The sequence below is a fragment of the Hipposideros armiger genome, unplaced genomic scaffold (genome assembly GCF_001890085.2).
Source record: "Hipposideros armiger isolate ML-2016 unplaced genomic scaffold, ASM189008v1 scaffold_258, whole genome shotgun sequence".
Taxonomy (NCBI): domain Eukaryota; kingdom Metazoa; phylum Chordata; class Mammalia; order Chiroptera; family Hipposideridae; genus Hipposideros; species Hipposideros armiger.
The window spans coordinates 2,268,568-2,290,178 of record NW_017731608.1 but is presented as its reverse complement, the minus strand read 5'-3'; the positions used below and the strand labels follow the sequence as shown (position 1 = coordinate 2,290,178).

Genomic DNA, 21,611 nt, shown 5'->3' with positions numbered 1-21,611 from the left:
GTTGTGATGACATAGATGACTGAGATCTTAAACACTGAGCTGGGGTCTGGTCGGAGAAAAGGGTGGAAAAAGGAAGTCTGTTAATGACCATCAGAATGTCCAGCTTTATTTCAACATGCCTGTCCAGGTTAAATCTCAAAAAAAATTAAAGTTTTTCAGGTTTCTTTTAATACTTCAAATTTATTTGAAATATATTTTCAAGATATAATTTCCTATCTGATTTGGAAATCTGACTAATGAAAGAAAAAAGTACTAAAAAGATACTATCAACTACCATCTCTCCCATATATTTATTTAGATCCAATATTAGCAAAGCCCCTCCCTCCGTCTTGCACGCAAACCTCCTCATTTGAGCAAGTGTCTTCCAATGTCAACATGACAAGGAGACCCTCCTCTAGTCTGTATTCCCAAGGAATGAATGGAATGCTTATGTTTCCCATGCTTACGGGATCACTTTCTGCTTCTAAAGACAACTCCAAGTTCACATGGCTCAACACCAGTGCCCCATGAGAAGAGCAGAACCTTTGCAGAGGCCCATGTTTTCAGCTTAAGCAATAGTTTCACATTCGACTGGGAGCCCAGAAACAATGGCCCCTTAGCCAACACTTACTTCCCGCCGTCCAAGTGCAAGTCAGAGAGAATACGCCCTTAGGAGGGCGTCCGAAGACACTTACGCGTGTACTGTGCAATGAAGCTAGAGTTCCCCTCGGCAAAGGCCACTTCTGGGATGATTGTGATGTTATATAAGGTGCCCGGGACCAGGTCCTGGAGAGTGATCTCTTTGTGAGAAGTATTGGTTTGGTTAGAGCCGTATTTAGACTCTACACGTAGATGATAGGTGTACTCAGAAGCAACATCTGTACTCTGCCACCGCAGCGTCATTTCGGTTGTGGCGACATTGACCACGGAGATGTTAAACACTGCGCTGGGGTCTGGTCGGAGGAAAGGAAGGAAAAAGGAAGTCTGTTAATGACCATTGGAATGTCCAGCTTTATTTCAACGTGTCTGTCCGGAGAATCTACTCTTTTGTCATCAAACTCAAATGAGTTCACAAAGCACAAACTCCAAAACTTCGGTGAGAAACACACACACTCAGTTCTTTCAAAAAGTTTGGCTCCCCCATAACACAGACGAACTTACCAGTTTACCCTATCAGTTCTCTGGTCCTTTGCTTTTGTCATAAAGACGCCCCCTTTGGGGGTCTTCTAGAGTAAAAACCATGTTAGGTTCTTGACCTGGGTGCTGGTAACCAGGTAGATGGGGTCAGTGTGCAAAAATTCATCAAAAAACGCACTTAGGATATGTGTGTTTTTCAGTATGAATATTATTCTCGACAAATTGTTTTTTATCACTCCCTCAAAAGGAAACATCTTCCTGAAACACAGTTAGGCATACTGAAGAGAAAAACTGAAATGGAGCATTGATATTTACTAAATGGGAACATTTGAGGCCAGGGTGGGGAAGGGGGAAAAAACACATGCCCTCCACCCTCACAGCTGGGGGTCAGATGTGAAATCCCCCACCTGAGGACTCAGCACTGTCCTCTGATCATCTCACCTCTACACACTGAACCAGCTACAACATGAATGCAAAGATCAGCGCCCAGACATAACTATTAGGTTGTTGGAAAAGTCATGACGCATTTTTTTCTGTTTTTCGTTGCAAAAATGCGTCATGACTTTTCCGACAACCCAACAAATGCAACTCAGTGGCATTAAATATCTTCACAGTGTTATGTAACCATCACCATAAGTTATCTATACCCAAAACACTTCATCATCCCCAATATAAACTCTATCCCCATCAAACAACTCCCTCCCTCCCCCAACCCTGGGTAACCTCTACTCTACTCTCTCTCTCTGTATGTATGTGCCTATTCCAGAAGTGGAATCACACAATATTGGCCCTTCTGTCTCTGGCTTATTTCACTTAGCATAATGTTTTCAAGGCCCATCCATGTTGTAGTATATATCAGAATTTCCTTCCCTTTTATGGATTAATAATATTCTATCTTACAGATAGAATTCTGTCTATCCATTCATCTGTTGATGGACACTTGGTTGCTTCCACCTTCTGGCTATTGTGAATCACGCTACTATGAACACTGGTGCACAGATGATTGTTCAAGTCCCTGCTTTCAATTCTGTCAGAGACACAAATACATACAAGTGGAATTGTTGGGTCATATGGTATTTGTTTCCCATTTTCAAAATTGCCTTCAATGCTATTACATTGATTTTCTCCAATAATAATGAAAGTTGTTCAATAATAGAATGGTAATCCCCTAAGAGTCCACTGCCTTCTTACACCTCTTGTTGACTTTCACTCAATGGGACTCAACTATAGGCTATAGTATAAGAGACACATTCTTCTCACAAATAGTCCCAAGTTACTTTGGACCATATCAAAATGTCAGTCCACACTGTGGTTTAGATCTCCGTCTTCAAAGCCACGCAGAGGTCAGTTCACTACCATGTCACCCTGGGCCAGTTACATAAGCTCGCAGAGCCCCCATTTCCTACTCTGGAAAATAAAGCTGGTAATAGCACCCACCTGATTAAGTTGTGTTAAAAAAAATTTTTTAATTCAGGATGAGAGCCCAGCATTTTGTAGCCTCCTAATATATTACAGTATTATTACATTAAGTCCTGCTCATTGGCAAGTCACACAATATCAAGGATCTCCTGTTACCATTATCAATATTCTCAAAAAGAAAGAAGAAATATATGTTGATATTAACACCCTATCTCAACAGTCTTATCTAAAATCCATACTTGAAAATCAATTACTGCATTTCATCTGAGGGATGCAGTTCCCTTATCCTGGGAGCAGATCTTCCAAGTAACTATCAATGTTTAACTCAACCAACAGAGTTGAAGAAACTTACACAAGGAGAATCTCAAAAGCCCAACCAATTCCAGGTGGATCAAGGAATCATCCTCCTTTCTTTATCCTTCCCCTCCAAATGAAAATTTTCAATTCTCTTGTAATCAAAGATCAAGGAATATTGTATGTTTTCCAAGCTTTCCAAAATATCTTATTTCAAATTTTAGAAACGATGAACATTTCATTGTTTTAATATTTACCTTTATCAATATCAATTAGCCTTCTAGAACTAACAAAACTATTGTATCACAATGTTATTTATGACAGACTGTAAATAATCTACCTGACCAACAATAGGGGAGTCATTAAATAACTTACAATACCATATTTTGCCATGTATAATATGCTCCCGTGTATAATGAATACCCATATTTTTGGCCCAAACTTTCAGGGGAAAAAAATCTTTCATTTTAATTATCCAAGGGATTTTCCAATAATTTTTGTAATAATATCAGCTTGATTGCTAGCTCCCACCTAAAGTGTATGAACAGAAAAGTCGCACTGTTCACCCTGTGGTAATAAAGTTGGCATCACCTATCTTATCAGGTCAGAGTCACTTACTCTGTGGACAACAATATATCGCTCTTCATTTCATTTCATTGAACCGTTGGCCGAAATTACTTTCATTGCAAATTCATTGTAAGTTCAACAAAATTGATTATCATATTCCAGGGTATTATTTTGCATACAGATATCGTTATTGATTTCTAGAGTTACACTTTTAACTCATAAGCATAAATAAAAGAATTAAAAACATTTATATAGATACAGAATTAGTACTACCCATATATAATGGTGCATCCTTATTTTTCCCTCACAAATTTTGGGGGAAAAGTGCACATTATATGCAGCAAAATACAGCACATCCAGACCAGCAGTTCTTAAAATTTTGGGTTCCAGGACCCCTTTACCTTCTTAAAAATTGTTAAGGCTCTCAGAGAATATTTGTTTATGTAGATTGCATTTATATTTACTATATTCAAAATAAAAAGAGTCTTGAAGAGAGGAACAAGATGGAGGAGTAGATAACGCTGGTTTGCATCCTCCCTTGACATTAAAATTACAACTAAATTATAGAACAATCAACCCAGAGAACCATCTGAAGTCTACATGAACAGAAGTCCTATAACTAAGGACATACCGAAGACGCCACATTGAGAATGGTAGAAGGGGTGAAGACTCAAAACAGGCTGGCCTCACACCTGCGTATGGCAATCAAGAATCAAGAGGGATATCTCGGCTGCAGAGGTCCCCCTTGAAGAGCGAGGGGCCCCACCCCCACACTGAGCTCCCCAGCCCAGGGTTCCAGGGCCAGGAAAAGGAGTCCTCACAAAATCTGACTGTGAAAATCCACAGGGATTCCGTGTGTTGGGGTGAGATGAAGCCTGCTGGAAACCCAGGCATCTTCTTAAAGGGCCCGCGCACAAACTCGCTCACTTGTAGATGCTCACTGTGGGCTCCAGCAGAAGAACTGTGTCTCAGGAGGCACCAAGAGACATACAGGGAAAGACTGAGTTGTGTAATTTCAGGGCAAGGGCTGCAGTGAAAGTCACCATCCTTCCACGCAGCCAGTAAGCGGCCGCCATCTTTCCTATGTTAAGCCCTCCCCCCACATGGCCCAATCTGAATCTGCATTGGCCTGGTGAACACCACTCACCCCATCCAGGTGATTGCCTGGGACTCCCACCTCACCCAACCTGTATACTGCCCAAGGCTCTTTCAGTGGCTGAGTCTTACGGGAGGCTGGCAGGTGGTCTCAGGCCTTGGGAGTGCCCTAGGCCTTTCGCTGAGCTACCCCAGGCCTGGTAGTGATGGCAGCCAGCTTTAGTTCACAGCATGCACTTCCAGGTCCAGCACAGGCAGCAATCAACCACAGATAGCTTTGTAGCTCCTACCAGGTAGTCCCAGACCAGTCACAGGCAGCGGCTAAACTTGGCCTGCACAGGAGCCCCTCCCAAGGGGCCCCAGAACCAACCCACCCAGAGGCCAGCTTCAGACCACAACAGAGCACTACCTGATTAGCTCCACAAGTGCCACGCCCGAAGTGTGATCTCAACAGGCACACACGCCAGCTGGGGTGAATTTCACTCTGTGGGGTCAGCCTCCACCCAGCAGCTCATATGCTGTGGGCATAGCCAATACTCACAGCCAGTCGGCCTGAGAGTTAATTCCATCCACTGTCATGCCAATAGCAATCACGGCTCAACTACAACAGGAGGGCACACGCAACCCACACAAGGGACATTCCTGGAGCACCCAGCACAGGTGACCAGGGAGACTGTGCCACTGGGCCATACAAGGCACCTACTACATAAGGCCACCTGGCCAAGACTAGGAGATATAGCATCTACCTAATACATAGAAACAAACACAGAAAGGCAGCCAAAACGAGGAAACAAAGAAACATACCCCAAAGGAAAGAACAGAACAAAGCTCCAGAAAAAGAACTAAATGAAATGGAGGCAAGTAACCTACCAGATACACAGTTCAAAACACTAGTTATAAGGATGCTCAATGAACTTAGGGGAAGATGAACTCAGTGAGAACTTCAACAAAGAGATAGTAAACATAAAAAAGGACATAAAAACCACAAAAAAGAACCAGCAAGAAATGAAGAATACAATAATTGAAATTAAGAACACACTAGAAGGAATCAACAGCAGATTAGATGAAGCAGAGGACAGAATCAGCAATTTGAAATACAAGGTAGCAGAAAACACCCAATCGGAAGAGCAAAAAGAATAAAAAAAATTAGGATAGTTTAAGGGACCTCTAGGACAACATCAAGTGTAATAACATTTGCATCATATGGGTAACAGAATGAGAAGAGAGAGGGCAAGGGATTGAGAACCTATTTGAAGAAATAATGACTAAAAACTTCCCTAACCTGGCAAAGGAAATAGACACACAAGTCCAGGAAGGGAGGGGAGTTAGGAAGCTAGGTGAGGGGATTAAGAAGTACAAATTGATAGCTACAAAACAGTCATGGGGATATGAAGTACAGCATAGGAAATATAGTCAATAATATTGTAATAACTATGTATAGTGCTAGATGAGCACTAGACTTATCAGGGGATCACTTCATAAATCATGTATATGTCTAACCACTATGCTGTACACCTGAAACTAATATAAAATAATATTGAATGTCAACTCTAATGGGAAATTTTAAAAAAAATAAATTTAAAAAGAGGAAACTTTTAAAACATAAGAATACACAAGTACACATTCCATTAGCTGTCAGAGTGATACAGCATCTGGGAAGCTCCACTGTACACTCATTATGAGAGAATGGGAGTGAAAAAGCCAAATAACATTTTACTATTATGATAATAGTGTCTCACAGACACTTGGAATGAATCTAGGGGACTCCCAGAAATCCCTGGATCACACTTTGAAAACTACTGATCTAGCCCAGGGTCAGCAAACTTTTTCTATAAGGTCACAGAATAAGCAAACGTTTTCAATAAGGCTTTGCAGGCCATATACATATTCTCTGTTGCAACTACTCATTTCAAGAACAAAAGAAGCCATAGGCAGTACATAAATAAATATGGTTGTGTGCCAATAAAACTTTATTTACAAAAACTGGCAACTGGCCAGATTTGACCCATGGGCCATAATTATCTGTTGACCTTTGATGTAGAGAATGGATTGCCAGGAAGATATTAAAAATATCTTGTAGAAATACAGAAAAATTTATATTGATAGGGAAAAATGCTCATAATAAGCTTGTATGTGGAAAAAAGCAGATCACAAAACCACATGTACAGAATGAGTTCAATGTTTGTAAAAGAAAATAGATATATCTATGTATATGAATGTGTGTATATAGATACCTGTATATGTCTTAAAATTGTAAAAATCATACATCAAAAGTTACCAGTGATTATCTCTGATTGATGGTTTATATGTGATTTTTTCTTTTTTCTCATCCATATGTCATAGAATAAACAATTTACAATGCATTCCTGTCATTGTAAATTTTTTTTAAAGATTTTTCTTTGATAATTATAAAAAAAGTAATATTTGGAAAATCCAACATTTATAAATTATACTAATTTTCTTTAAGAAACACCAGTTTCACAGAAAACACAGCCTATTTGCTTACCAGTTGTATTGCAAACTGTCTGGGGATCCCCTTCAGTCCCATTTGGCCCTTGTGGAAGTACTTCAAAACAATACGTGGTTCCAGGGGATAAGCCACCAATGACAATACTACTTTGGTTGGTGATATTCTCCATAGGCTTTTCAACTCCATCCCATGTGGTAAGTATCTTAAAGGAATCTGAGTCATGGCTGCTCCAAGCTAAGTGAATAGCCCTTGTGCTGACATTCGTCACTCGAAAGTCGAAAACTGGATGAGGGCCTGAGGGAAGAAAGGAAACGACTAGATTAAGAATCTATTTCTCCAGAAAACAAGGGTGATTGAACCTCACAAAATACGTAGGCAGGAACCGTTTGCTTAGGTTGTACAAAGTCATTCACAGGGAATGCGAGGAGGCGTGAGCTCTGTGGGCAAGGGCTCAGGGTCTGGAGTAGGACCTTGTCCCGTGCTGGTGTGCTTCCTGGGAGTGAACAGACACTCAAGTAAAGCATTCTTGTGGAATAAGCCTTGGGTCCAGAGCCAGGCACCCTGGGTTCAAGTCCCTGCTCTGCCACTTGCCAGGTCTGTGGCCTTAGGCAAACTGTCTAGCCATGCTGGGCTGTAGTTTTCTTATCTGTCAAACAGGGATCCTAATAGCTACCATGAAGATCATTGCGATACTGATACTATTGGGTCGTCGGAAAAGTCATGACGCATTTTTGCAACGAAAAACACAGAAAAATACTTTTCCAACAACCCAATATGATAGTATTATATTACTATACTACTGGTATACCATTATTGCTTTATTTTAAATTATCAGACCTTCTTCAAAACTAAAAGCTTTTAATGTGCTGCCTATCATCTTATCTTTAAGGGGCAGTTAAGCAAGCAAAGGATGAGACACAGCTGTTCCCTGCTTCATTATAACATCAGCATCTTAGGACAAAGGAACATGAGTATCCAGGTTCTTTTCTGCTCCATATAGTAGTTTGCTCCAGGCCTCTACCTCATTGGTCATTCCAAGCACAGGCTGGTGCAGAGACAGCACAGCTGTCTAATCCCACCTGTCACTTGCTTGGTGTGGCACCTGCCTACGGCACCTCTCTCAGCCTTGGCTTCCTCATCCATAAAATAGGCTGATGCCAACCATGTCACAGGGCTGCAAACATTAAATGAGACAGCATGGAAAGCAAGTCACACGGTGCCCAGCATGTGGGTAGGGCCAGTCAACAGTCACCATTATATCGCACATCGGAAGGGGTAAGGGTCCTGTGGGCTCACGCATTGAGCTGTGCTTTCCTTGAGGGCAGAACAGAGCTTTGTCTTGTATTTAGGCCTGGCACATAGCAGGCAGGCAAGAAAGGCTGACAAACAATGCGTGAACTCACGGGTGTACACTTGGAGAAATCCCGGTGTGCCCTCCGAACCGCCATCAAGGAAAGGACGCACTGTGATGTTGTATAATGTACGGGAGTTGAGTGGAGTGATGAAAGCATGTGTCTTGTTGACGGTGAAATTGAGGGAACCGTTCACCCCAGCAACTTCTATCTTGTAGGTATAGGCAGAGGATAAATCACTATCGTTGATTTTCCAGGTCAGGGTCATGTTCGTGGCACTGATGTTTACAGCTTCGAGGTCCAAAACCTGACTAGGGCCTGTGAAGACACAAAAAGAGTTAACAATAACCAGAAAGGCCGAGAGAGAGAGAGAGAGAGAGAGAGAGAGAGAGAGAGAGAGAGAGAGAAGCTGTCATCGCAACATGTCATCTAGCCTAAGAAACACTCTTAGCGATTATTCCCATTCAACACGATTTAATCACAACCATAACACACACAAATGTATGAGGGTCCCAGCAAGAGGCAGCAATCATCGTCCAAGAAGAAGCAACCTGGTCAATTGCAAGTGCATCGTTCCTCTTTGTTCTGCTTGTGAGGTGACCCTTAGAGGTATGGTGGGCCCCTCCAACAATGACACGGACTCCACACATGCCCTGCCCTAGGTGCTGGGGTGACCCAGGAAAATGCTCAAGCATATACATATCCACCCAAGAATGAACCCTATGCTCCACATGATCTGTTAAAGATCACAGACTTCAGTATGAGGCTGGGTTCCAAGACTACCTCTGCTTTACCATCCAGGTGGATCTCAGGAAAATCAGTCTCCTCATCTAAAAAAATCGGGATAACAACCCTAAGCTCAAGAAAAGATAACACAAAACTCTAGTTATTCACCATTTTGCCCACCCTACACCCCAAACCCAGGCTGTCCTCTGTCCTCTGTGCCTGCTCTGCGCCCCAGGAGACTGACCCCTGCCCAGGGCATCACAAGGGGGCGGGCTGGAGGGGACCCAGCCAGATGGCCTGGGATCAGGTTCTGCCAAGGAGCAATACAGGCAGGCCAGCGGGGGGCTGGGTGAGAAAGCATGGAGCCTTTGTCCCTACTGCCTCCCGTTCTGGTCACCTGTTCTGGCATGACCGCATCCTCCACTGCCCCAGCCCTCACTGGGCTCCAGAAACACCATTTCCTCCCCCTTGATCTTCAGCCTTAGGGGTGGTTTTCTACCATGACTAGTCTGAGGCGTCTCAATACCCTCTGACGGTTTCCTTAACCCCATCCCACCTAACGCGTCACTCGAAAAAGGCCTGGTACAATACATGTATATGTATGTACATGTGTGTATGTTTGTATGTATGTGTATACACACACATACACACACCATGTAGAGAGGTTTAAGGCTACTACAATTATTATTTATTAAGCACTAGGACTGAGCAACACAAACCAGGCTGTGTGCGCATGTATCCATACAACCAAGCGCCTAAGATGCAATCGCTATCACTTTAATTCTGCTCAAACACGTTAAAAAGCAGGGCCCCAGGGCCACGCTAATCGATATAATCCCTCTTAGCAAACCAGGCAGAAGGGCCCTCCTGTGGACGGACCCAGCCCTGGGGTGCATGGCTTGGTGAGGGGCCCACAGACTCAATTTCAGCCCCATTCACCTTCTTGCACAGCATCTTGTATGTAGGACAGCACCCCGCGCGCCACTGTCAATGGCACCCCTAGAGGAGCACCATCCTCCTCCGCCTTGCGCCTTACCCACCCTGTAGACATCAAGCCCTCCTCCCCCGGGAGCCTCCCGCCTGCCAACCCGCAGGGTCACTGAGGGCCCCACGTGGCCTTTCCTACAGCTGCCTCCTCCGCTCCTCACCCACACATTAGCATCACCAGTAAAAAGGAAAGAGGGAAGAAAGACGCACATGGACCCCTTCTAACGTGGATACCAGGAAAAGCAACAGCTCCGTACAGATATGCTTCGCCCCTGGCTTCCTGCCCAAATTTTCTAGCCCTGTGCAAGTAACACAGCCTGGCTAGTAATTGCCACCACATACTCTACAGCATGTCCCCACTCCCGCTCCGTAAAAGAGAGAGACCACTCTCAAACATACACATAACCTCTCCTAGGAATTAAATCAACCCTTCTGGCATTATCAGGGTCCTTGAGACATCACCGAAGCCCAGGGCCTCTCCACCTTCATCCCTCAGTGTCCATCATCTGTACTTTCACTCATGATGTTCCCTCAACTGGCGTGTCCACCTCCCTCTCTCCATTTATCCAAAGCCTATTCCCCCTTCAAAGCCAGTTCAAATCCTGCCTGTAGAAGACGCCTTCCTTCCGGATTTGATGTAAAAATCATGCTCCAGCCTTCCAAAGTCCACAGCACTTAGTGGGCAGCTACAGTGGACGATGGCTATGTGTTACCCGTGCAGCACCGAACTCCACCCAATTCCCCTTGGCGGGAGGACGTGCTTGTCACCCATGTAAACGCTGCAGGGACCGTGTCTCTCTTCCCCAGCATACAAACCCAGAAAGCAGGTATGTGACACACACCCTTTCTATCTCGGGACTTGGAATCCTGAGGGAGTGTCACCAGGCCCAGGATGGTCCGGCACTCCAGAATTTCGTGTATACTAGTCTATTTTCTGTCCTTGGTCCTCCAGCCCCCACCCGCTCCGTGCCATGGGTCTATGACAACCTTTCAGAATAGATACGTTTTTGGATAAGATCACCAGAGTCAGGTTATGCTGCCTGCCACCCAGCCTCCAAGAATTATAACGCTGCAGCGTCTGCTCCGGAGACCACAGAGCCCGACCGGGTGCTTTTCCAGTATGTTTGTCTCAATTCCCCATCTGTATAGAAACTTCCTGAGTGTAGGGACCGTGCATGTCTCTACCCCGTCATCAGCACCAATGCCAAAGCCTCCAAATACTGGTCAATGTACAGAGTGGGGGTGCTGATCAAGCAGAGGTAGAAAGCAGCAATGTGCACGTCAGCAAATTTCAGCAGAAAGTTCTGCAAGCGTTCCAGGGGCAGACCAAGCAAGGAAACTCATTCGCTTATCTCCAGGGAGAAATACTTCACCAACACTGACAAAACAAGCATCAGCATATAGAAGAAAAATATTACACCAGCTTGTCTCACTGGCTCGTGTGTGGAGAAATGAGAGAAAGACAAGAGGCAGCGCCCCGCGTCTGCACATAGCCCCTGCTCACTGCTTTATTGAGCTCAGTGAAAAAAGTGACTCGGCCAAGAGCTAAGAAGAATCTCACTGAGTCTGCTTTGTTCAAAATCTCTTCCAGAAAACTCCCTCTGACAACAAAACCACTTGTGAAGCAAGAGATGACTCAGAACCCGGAATCACAGAAGACAATACTTTGTGCGAGAAACTCTAGCTGAAACCATTTTGCAAAATCCATCATACCTGTCCTGAAGTCTATGGCCATGGGCTGTCCTTCTGTGCCACCTGATGCTTGAGAATAAACAGTGGCATTGTACTGTGTGTCAGGCTTTAACCCAAGGAGCAGGACTTCTATGTCTCCGGTCATAGGATGGACAGAGACTGGGGACAGAGAGGCAGTGCTGGTGGCATCTGTTTCACACACAAAAAGCAAAGACATTAACTGCAACAGAGGGACATCCCTGTCTTCTTTCAGTGTCACCCCCCCAGCCCTGCTAAGATAACACTTGAGACAGTCCCCACAGTTGGTATTCCACTAGCATCTGTTGCCCTCCTCCCCCAGACAGAGATACATCCACCTTAAAACGGCCTGAATGGGGGCAGATATTTCACTTTGTACTATTATTCCAGGTAGCACCACAGATATTTGAGCTCCTCTTTCAGACTCAGCTATTTGCATCTCTCCCTTCTTTCAGGAAATCAGCTTTTCCCACCCAACTCCAAACATGGTTTTCCAGGAATAGCCACATAATTCAAACAGCTCATCAGAGCCCATTCAAGGAATTATTCCCCTGGACCAAAACCCCGCTGATAAGGGGTGAAACAGGGGAACTGCTGGTGGCCTTTTCTCCTTGAGTTGTGTGGAGGGAACCACACTGAGAAAAAGATAATAAAAAGAAAGAAGCAGGAAGAAACGAGCATCACTCCGTCTCTTTCTTTAAGGCCTTTCTTCTGCCCGTGGCGGGGAATTATACACAAGGGGATAAGTTGCTCTTCTAACCTATGCTATTGAAATCTGGTTTCCATCACTTGCCATCAAGAATGCTAACATCCACTTTGTACTTCTGTTTCTTTATGTGTAAAATGGGGGTGATGTACTTATTCTTCTCAATTCACAGAGTTACCCCTGAAAATGCCATGAAATCTGCATATGACTACTCCACTGTCAATGCAGGAGGCGTCTGCAGACCTGCCTTGGAAGCATCCCTTTTCCCAGTGGATGTGGTTAAGTTCCTCCAGCGTCCATACTTGGGTTAACACACCTGTTACTTGTTCAAGTGAGAGTTTAAAAACCTAAAGGGGCCAGCTGGTTCCCTGGATGCCAGAACCCAAGAAGTTTCAACCCCATTGTCATTCTGATCCCCAATGCACTGACCTATAGAATAAGAACATTTTCCCCTCCTTCCTCATATAGGTGTGGGGTCAAAGTAAAATGTGGAGGAGACCCCTCAATAAATCTGAAACTCTATATAAAAATCACAACAATATTTTTAAAAACAATTCAGTTGCTGAAAGTCTAAACCATCAAGCAGATGAGAAGCACACTCTTATAACTCACCTGAGTCACTTTCGGTAACCAGGGGCTCTCTCTGTGTACCATTTGGTTCTAAAAGATACAGGGTGACCTTGTATTGAGTCCCTGGTTTCAGGCCTGAAATATTAACCTGTCTTCCAGTGTCTTCAAGGAGCATCCGGCAAGTGGTATTGCCATTATTCTTCCAGGCAAGAGAAGCGCTCCTCACACCCACAGAGACAACATGAAGATCAGAAACTGGAAAAGGCTCTGTTTTTAAAAAACACAATGGGCACTGATGAAACAAGGTATTTGCAATCACCTTTCATTAGGAATAACTGGGACACTCATGTTTCAATGTGACCCACTAAAAATACTTCCTTTATATCAGAGTCTAGTGCAATTCCATCATTCCACAGCAGGAGATATATATAGATATAGATATTGATATAGATATAGATATATGCCACTATACATAAAAGAGAACAAAACAATAAACCTTAAAGCCAACGCTTTTTCGGATCTATGCTATTCTCCAAGACAATGAAGTCCAACAGTGAGTTGACACTCTTCTAAATTGTCCCTTCGAAACAGCAGCATTTGGTCAAATATATGGTGATGGAAGGAGACCTGACTCTGGGTGGTGAACACACAATGTGATATATAGATGATGTATTACAGAATTATACACTTGAAACCTATGTAACTTCACTAACCACCCCAGTAAATTTAAAGTTAAAAAAATTTAACCCTCCGTCGGGCACAACTGATCTCACAGATTCACTGCACACAAAGATGCCGCTATGAAATACGTCTTGACTGTACTAAGTCACAAACACGACTGGCGACAGGTTATGGTAGAGGGGGAAGATACGGAAGCGATGAGTCACAATACTTAATACATTTGATAGTTGAAAATTTGTGTGCAATGACTCTGTGAGATCAGCTGCACCCAACGGAAGGTTAAAAAAGGAACAGCAGCATTTAATTTTATTTGTTTTAGACATCAGGAACAAAGCATGAAATAAAGTGATTGTCTGCTATATCTAAAGGTCTCGAGTCAAGATAACACAATAATATCAGTCCGTAATACAAAGATATTCCCACTAAGGAGCTCATCCCTGTAGTCTAACCCCGAGGGGGGTTTTCCCATCTATACTATTCCCCCCACCATTCTTTCCATCACCTTATTTGACTGTTGGTGACATAAACCAAACTATTTCAGCCAAAATGACATCTACTCCCTTCATTTTTAAGATGAGAATATGGAAATAGAGAGAGGCGAGTGACTTGCTCTAGAACGCACACTACTGGTAGCAGCATCGGGGAGACGAGACTTAAGCTTAAGCTCCAGCCTTAAGCACGTAAAAGCACAGACAGTACTGCAGACAGAGCAGAAACCCTACCCGAGGTCTGCAGGTGGCTACATGTGACCACACTGGCCTGGATGATTGCAAGGCACTGTCCAACTCTGAAACGAGCTAGTCCACTCTAGGATTCTATGCTTCATATCAAATGTTTCTGATGCAACAATTTCTAAATTGGGTCACTCGTATTTTTTTTTTTTTAATGGAACATCAATAACATAGCCAGCTCCGTGACCCTGGGTACCTGTTATGAATACCACCCCGTACCACAGTGGTCAGGAATCAGGCCCCCTGGGTTCCCACCACTTGTAATTTTGGGACCTCAGAAGAAACAATTTCTCTGCGTTACATTTTCTTCCACTGTCGCCCTCAGGGTTACCGTGGGGACAAAATAATGTATTGAGGACAGCTAAACACACAGTACATGCTCAGTCAATAGTAACTGATGAACACAGCCTGTCCTCGGGAGCTTTAAGGTGGAGTAAGGCTGCTCGGCTCCTGGGCTGGGTGCTTCCTGCCACCTCCTCACCTTCTCTGCCCCACGGTCAGCAATTCTGTATCACCTTGTCCCCATCGCCCTCTCTAAATTCTGCCTTCTTTTTCCTCCTTAATTTTCTTCTAGCTCCTCTCTGCCAGCTCCTTCTCCTCCTCATTTCACAATATAATACACTAAACCTTTACTGTGGGGGGTTTTCTGTCTAAAACCGTACTCTGAGGAGCTCTGGGCGTTTTTTGAAGGTCCCTAAGACACCTCATCCCTTAGTTCTTCTCTCTCTAGTTCTTTTTACTTACTGGGCTCCTGGGAAAAAAATTTTTAAAAGAAAACATTTCCTGGCTTTTAAAAAAGGTTGTTGGGCCAGCCGAGTGGTGTGCTGGTTAGGAGTTGGCTTGGGACGCCAGCTCTGAGCAGCAGGGCCCCAGTTCAGATCCCACATGAGGGCCAGTGACACTGCACCCTCTACAGCTAAGATGGTGAACAACAGCTCAAAGTGGAGCTGGGCTGCCATGAGTCACTGGCAACGGGGTAGGCTGCAGTGGGGCTGGCCGGAAGCTGGCAAGAGCTTTCGTGAGTGGCCGTGAGCGGCCGTCCAATGGCCGGCAAGCAACTGCCTCACCGGGAAAAGGGCAATGGTAATACCAACATGGGCCAGTGAAGTGTCGTCCTCCACAACTGGACTGAAGAACAAAAAGGACAGCAACTTGTCTGTTCCCCTCCCCCAATTCCCCAATAAAATCTTTTTTTAAAAAAAAAGGTTGTTGATATTCCCATGTTCTCTTTCTGTCTCTGAACCTTTCCTGCATGTGGGGTTGCTAACTGTCTCATGTATGCAGGGTTCGCATATGTATGTATGCATTCAATCTGGTGGTTTTCTCTTGCTAAAAAAAAGAAAGGATGAAAACCAGTGGTTTAGTGTTTGCCCGCTCCATGTGCAGAAGGCACCAGGCTAGGTGGTCACTTCAAGCCATGGGCTCCTAGAGGTCAGGCTTCCATGGCCTCCCCCAGCCAATGCGATCACATCTCCAGATCAGAAAACCAACAGAGGACCTCTTTTTTAAATGTTTGCGTCTTCTCAACTAAAAAAAGAGCTTCTCATCTCTTTTTTATATTTCTGGTTCTTTTCAGCTTCAAAAAAAAGCGCTAAATTTACAGCTCTAACAGGTGGTTCAAGGTATTAACATCTAAGCTACATAAAAATCTAAGCTTAATTGAATCTCACTGGGCTCTTACTTCAATTGAAACACACATTCCTGTACAAAATTTACCAAAACTCCTGGGAATATAAACACAGCATCGACTTTCCCCAGGAGCTTAAAAGAAGCCTAGGAATTACTGACACCACCAAGATGCATTGCTATTGGGGGGGTATCTGCTCCCGGGTCTTAGCAGAAAAGTAAATAACCACTAAGTAGAAAAGATTTTTGAAACCAAACAGTTGGAATTAGTTAAAACATCTAAAATCACAGAGGCCCTTAATACTGAATGATCCAACCACCTGAACTCCTGGGCTTCAAACAACACTGAATCTTTTCTCTCCTTTTCCACAGCGAATGAAGTCCAATCTCTTTTCAACAGGCAGCTTGAATGGACAAGGCTCTAGGACGGGGGTTGGCAAACTTTTGAGATGGAAGAGCCAATCCTGTCCCTCACAATAATTTAAAAATTATTCAAGAACCATAAAACAAATGAAATCACCATTATGTAAATAATATCCTTTAAAAATTTTACAAATGAAACTATGATAGCTTTACTTTCATTTTCAATTTTACTTCAGAGCCACATGTATGTACTCAAAGAGCCGCATGTGGCTCGCGAGCCGCAGTTTGCTGACCCCTGCTCTAGGATACAGGACGAGAAGGAACGGTTCATGACATTCCTGGGAGCTAGTAAACTTACTTGTTGTGACAGTTATGTTCCTGGCATCTCCCAAATGCCCTTTTACTTCTGGAATGATGGAGAACATATATGAAGTAGCTGGACTTAAGTTTGTGATGTTAATGCTTGTCTGATCTGCACCAGAAGTCGATATCCCACTTCCCATCTCACTCGTCACCTTATATGTGTAACTAGAAGCATCTGTATCATTGTTTTTCCATGTTAGGCTCACACTGGTTGGACTGATGGAACCAGCTTCAATGTCCCACACAGGAATGGGTTCTATTTTAATATTTTAAAAAAAAAAATAGGAAAGAAAAATTATATTTAGAAAAAAGGTGTAAGAGTCAAGACTGCCCTAGTCAAGACTGTCTACTTTCCAAAAGTAAATTTTACAATCATAGAATTTCATTTCTCTTTATTGCCTCCTAGAATTCCCTCCAACAAAATACATTAGGGCACATATACAATACATGCATGCACATGTGTTTGTGAATCAGAAAACTTTAGAGTGGAGGCAAAACTGAGAGAGAGTGGCCATGTTCACTGTGACCTGAGCATGGGTTAAAGCTGCACAGAAGCTGCTACAAACAGAGACCTAAGATGCAAAGTGAGCCTATCTCCCGATTCTCAGAAAACATGGTGTGTGCAGAGGCGTATCTGGTGCAGCAGCATGTGGTGACTTTTTTGCCCAACACTGATATCAGGAGGAAGCTCTGCAGTTTTCTGGCATAAAGACAGCAAGGGACAGAATAGCACAAAGAGAAAAGAACGGATCTTGGAACCCAAACCTAGACACAAAGACCTGCTCCCCGCTTAGCTGTCTGACGCGGAATTAGTCCCTTCAAACCTCTCAGTCTCAGGTTCCTCTATTGACAGCTCTAACACACTATATTAAACTTAAAGGATTATTATTACTAAGTCACCATGATATGGGAAACAAGGTCACTGGATATGGACATTTTAAAAATCTGGGTTCGGAGTCCCACCCTGCTAGTGATTCGTTACGTGACTTTCCTCAAAGTCTCCTCAGATCTCTGAACCTCACTTCCATCATCTGTCAAACTGTAGATGTACAGGCTCCTAAAACTACGGAAGTTACTACAGTTATTATCAGTAACTAAACCTTCAAAATGGATGCAGCCTAACTGCATTCAAGATTGAGCTGTGCCCACCAGCAACAGGAGAGGAAGCGCAGGCAATGAGGCCCTTCTTCTCAAGGACCTAAAGGTGCACGCCATGAGAGAAAAGATGGTACAGGTAACACCACCTCGGCATGCCCATGACCTTCCAATGACAGCATGGAGAGCGTGCCTTACCTGGCACTTGGGAGGTGCAAGCATTTACCCAATGCACTAAAAGGGGCAGGAGAGGAAAGAAGAGAAAGAAAAAAGAAACAGGCAGGGAAGAGTCTTGTGGCCCACAATTCAATAAACGTCATGCCAGCAAAGCCCTGCAGACTTGAGCTTCTTCTTTAGAAAGTGCCAAGTTCACAGTAGCATTTTTGGCAGGTTATTGTGATGGTGCCATTTCCAGTCAGTGCCAACCATGGTGAAGAGGAGGAGGATAAAACAGTAAACACAGTCACCGTGGTGGAGGCAGCAAGAACGGCAGCATGATTGGCGGCAGATCATGTCCCCTGGGTACCGTTTTCTCATTTATGCTTCACAACAACTTCACCAGGAAAGCTATGGCACCATTTTTACAAAGGAGAAATGGGCTAAGAACTAAATTTCATTCATACAGGGATTCTGAGGTTTTACAAAAGCAGGTTCTTAAGTGTCAATAGTTCAGAAAATAAAGCACATTTAAAAGTATGTTTCTAAAGTGTGTGTGTGTGTGTGTGTGTGTGTGTGTGTGTGTGTGTGTGTGTGTTTAATAAAGATGAAGACACCAAGGTCTAAGAGGACCAATGACTTGCTCAGGTTCACAGAGGCAGAAACTGGCAGAGCCGGGAAGCAAACCTGGGTCTCTGGATCTAAACTCTGATCTGCTCAGCCCTGGTAGTACTTACTGCTCTCTGAGAGACCCAGCGCAGCTCTCAGAGGAACCAGGATACCCCCCAGCCAGGGAACGGGAATCAGGAGAAGAGAGATACAAGAAATAATTGCTTTTACTGTGGAAGCTCGGATCAAATGATCTCAAATACACTGCAGATGTGAAGACATTTACATTCTCTAAACCCCCCAGTCTGTCCCAAAAGAAGAGTCTTGCTCACGTGTTTGCACTTCTTTTTGGCAGCAGATAGTAGAGTCATGTGAATAATTGAAACTGTAACGCATCCCAGGAGTCAGGTTCCCAAATGAAACCGTCCCGTCATTCAGCTTTTGGGGACTCTGCTGATTCTGGCCGTTCAAATCAGAAACCATTTCTACTGAAATGGTTTCTGGTACCTTACTGAAAACAATCTCGGCAGTTGTAAATGTGAATGAAACATTGTTACAACCTAGAACACAAGAAAGAAAAACAAAATATAAACTAATAAAGTGGCACCTCCCACCAGACACTCACTATACAACAGGGGTTTTTATTATAATTTTTTAAATGCATCCTAGTTCCTTCATCTCCCCTTCTCCTGCTTTAAAATATCACCTTATTTACCAAACTGATTAACAAGGGAAAAAAGCAACTGCAGAGCTCTTACCACTATTTGCACCGACTTCGCATAATTACAGTTATTAAGGGAGATTTACTTCATTAGAAGGTTTCAGCAAGACCTGCCCACTTTGTGTGGCACTCTGAGAACATTCTAATTATTTTATCTCTGTGGTTCACAGACTTTGGGATTTTACCAACCCCAGAAACAAAAAAGTCCCCAAATTTTGAGGACAGACAAAAGCTACCAATTTTTCCAGAAAGGTACATTAAAAAAATAATAATAACTACCAATCACTATTATCTTTATTTCTTATAGAAACATTTATGACCAAAAAAATATATTAAGGACTTAATCCCGGAATAGGCAGTGCTGTCCATTGAATATATTTAGCTTTGTTAAAAGTTTACTATCACATCCTCATTTTTCTCATTTTACTATAGGCCAGAGAGGAGTTCAGTGGGCCAGCACTGGTGAGCAAATAGGATTCAGCCCTCCACATGGAAGCTAAATATACAGGAGGCTGCCCGGTTTTCCAGAGGTTATACAAACCCTGTATACCATTTTTAAAATCATGGGGCAATGTAGCAACCCAAGGAAATACTTATGAGGTCACAGCACATAAAATAAATATAAATCATACTGCATCATAGTTTCAACAAAGTTGGGGTGTCGTTTGTGGTTTTTTTTAATCATCCATGGATGTAGCTTGGGGGATGGGGGGGAAGAAATCACAGAAAATATAAGCTTTTTATTTGTCCAGGTTATACAATTGATTGAATTTTTCTTTCACTCGCCACTTCCACCTCACCCCAATGTACAGAAAAAATGGGAAACTAAGTGAGTTTTAACAAATTAGCACTTTCTGTGATTTTTTTCACATCGCTGTTAATGTTGCTGTGTCCACCAGGGGGCAGTAGCGAACAACACAAGAGTGGAGAGGGTGGTGGTACTTACAGCTGTCATTTGTGCACAAAATCTGTAACAGAAAAAGAAAACGAAAGTCAGCAGATTTACTCAGCCATGGAAAATGCAAATCAGAAATAAAGCATCTGTGAATTTAATAATGCGGGCCAGCTGCTAAGAAGTCCATTAAACAAAGGCCTGCTGGCCAAGTCTCAGGTATGGGGACACTAGATGTGGGAACTCAGTGCAGCCGCAGTCAATTATAAACAATGGCTTCCCTCGGTTACATGGAGATGGCCGGCTATTGGCTTCCCAGTGTTTTTCCCCACAGATACATCCAGCACCGCAGCGGCTCCCCAGGTCAGCCGTCCCTCCTGCCACTGTGTTATGAATGGGGGTAGAAGGACACAGAAACAGAGTCCAGATTCTCCGAGCCAGAAAGAACGCAGGACCATGCCACCCCTTCCCAGAGCCATTTCCAGGTGTCCACTAAAGAGGGTAAAGCCAGCTGGGGCACAGAAGAAATCCACGGGGTTTGGGATTTTCATTGCACAACAATTTATCCTATTACTTCTATCAATAGGTGGCAGTAATCTTTTTTGTTGTTGTGAATCATGTGGCATGCAGCTTTGGGAAGAAGGAATGTTTGAAACAGAGGGAACTTAAGGATTCTTTAGTTAACAGGGTCTCCGTCTGTCATCTTTAGGTTGCTGGGAGTCCTCAAAGATATTCGTTGTGATCCGTAAATTATTTCCCCATACTTTAAAACCCTAAAATAGGGCCGGCGAAATGGCGCATTGGTTAAGAGCTAGCTTGGGACACCAGCTCTGAACAGCAGGACCCCGGTTCGAATCCCACATATGAGGGCCAGTGACACTGCCCTCTACAGCTAAGATGGTGAACAACAGCTCGAGCTGGGCTACCGTGAGTCACTAGCGATGGCATAGGCTGCAGTCCCTGCTGCAGTGGGCTGCCATAAACTATTGTGTGTGGCCGGCAGCTGGTGTGAACTGTCAAGAGCTGCTGTGAGTGGCCGTCCAGTGGCTGGCGACCGATCTGCCTCAGCCAGGAAAAGCGCAATGGTAATACCAACGTGGGCAAGTGAAGCAACATCCTCCACAACTAGACTGAAGAACAAAAAGGACAGCAAGTTGTCTGTTCCCCTCCCCCCGATTCCTCAGCACTGTTCCCCTCCCCCAATTCCCCAATAAAAAATCTTTTAAAAAAATAATAAAATCCTAAAATAATTCAAGTTGTGCATTCTATTGTTTAATAACCAATAACCACACCCTTTTTTAGTTAACAGGGGTTTTCCTAGCATGGTCCTTGTGAAAAAGAAAATAATCAAAAGGGACCCTA

At 43.7% G+C, this 21,611-nt stretch overlaps 1 protein-coding gene across 4 annotated transcripts in view; it reads right to left on the bottom strand.

Moving 5' to 3' along the window:
* Positions 1 to 21,611, bottom strand: part of PTPRJ (protein tyrosine phosphatase receptor type J) — a 181,084-nt gene that overhangs the window by 29,197 nt on the left and 130,276 nt on the right. For 3 of the 4 annotated variants that reach the window (XM_019656471.1, XM_019656470.1, XM_019656472.1), the window contains exons 2-9: positions 20,304 to 20,325; positions 18,969 to 19,196; positions 16,772 to 17,032; positions 13,055 to 13,279; positions 11,740 to 11,907; positions 8,365 to 8,631; positions 6,998 to 7,255; positions 675 to 932 (exon numbers count right to left, since the gene is read on the bottom strand). In XM_019656471.1, the coding sequence (XP_019512016.1) occupies positions 675 to 932; positions 6,998 to 7,255; positions 8,365 to 8,631; positions 11,740 to 11,907; positions 13,055 to 13,279; positions 16,772 to 17,032; positions 18,969 to 19,196; positions 20,304 to 20,325 (1,687 nt within the window). The remainder of the gene's footprint in view (positions 1 to 674; positions 933 to 6,997; positions 7,256 to 8,364; positions 8,632 to 11,739; positions 11,908 to 13,054; positions 13,280 to 16,771; positions 17,033 to 18,968; positions 19,197 to 20,303; positions 20,326 to 21,611) is intronic. The other variant, XM_019656473.1, reaches the window with a different exon arrangement.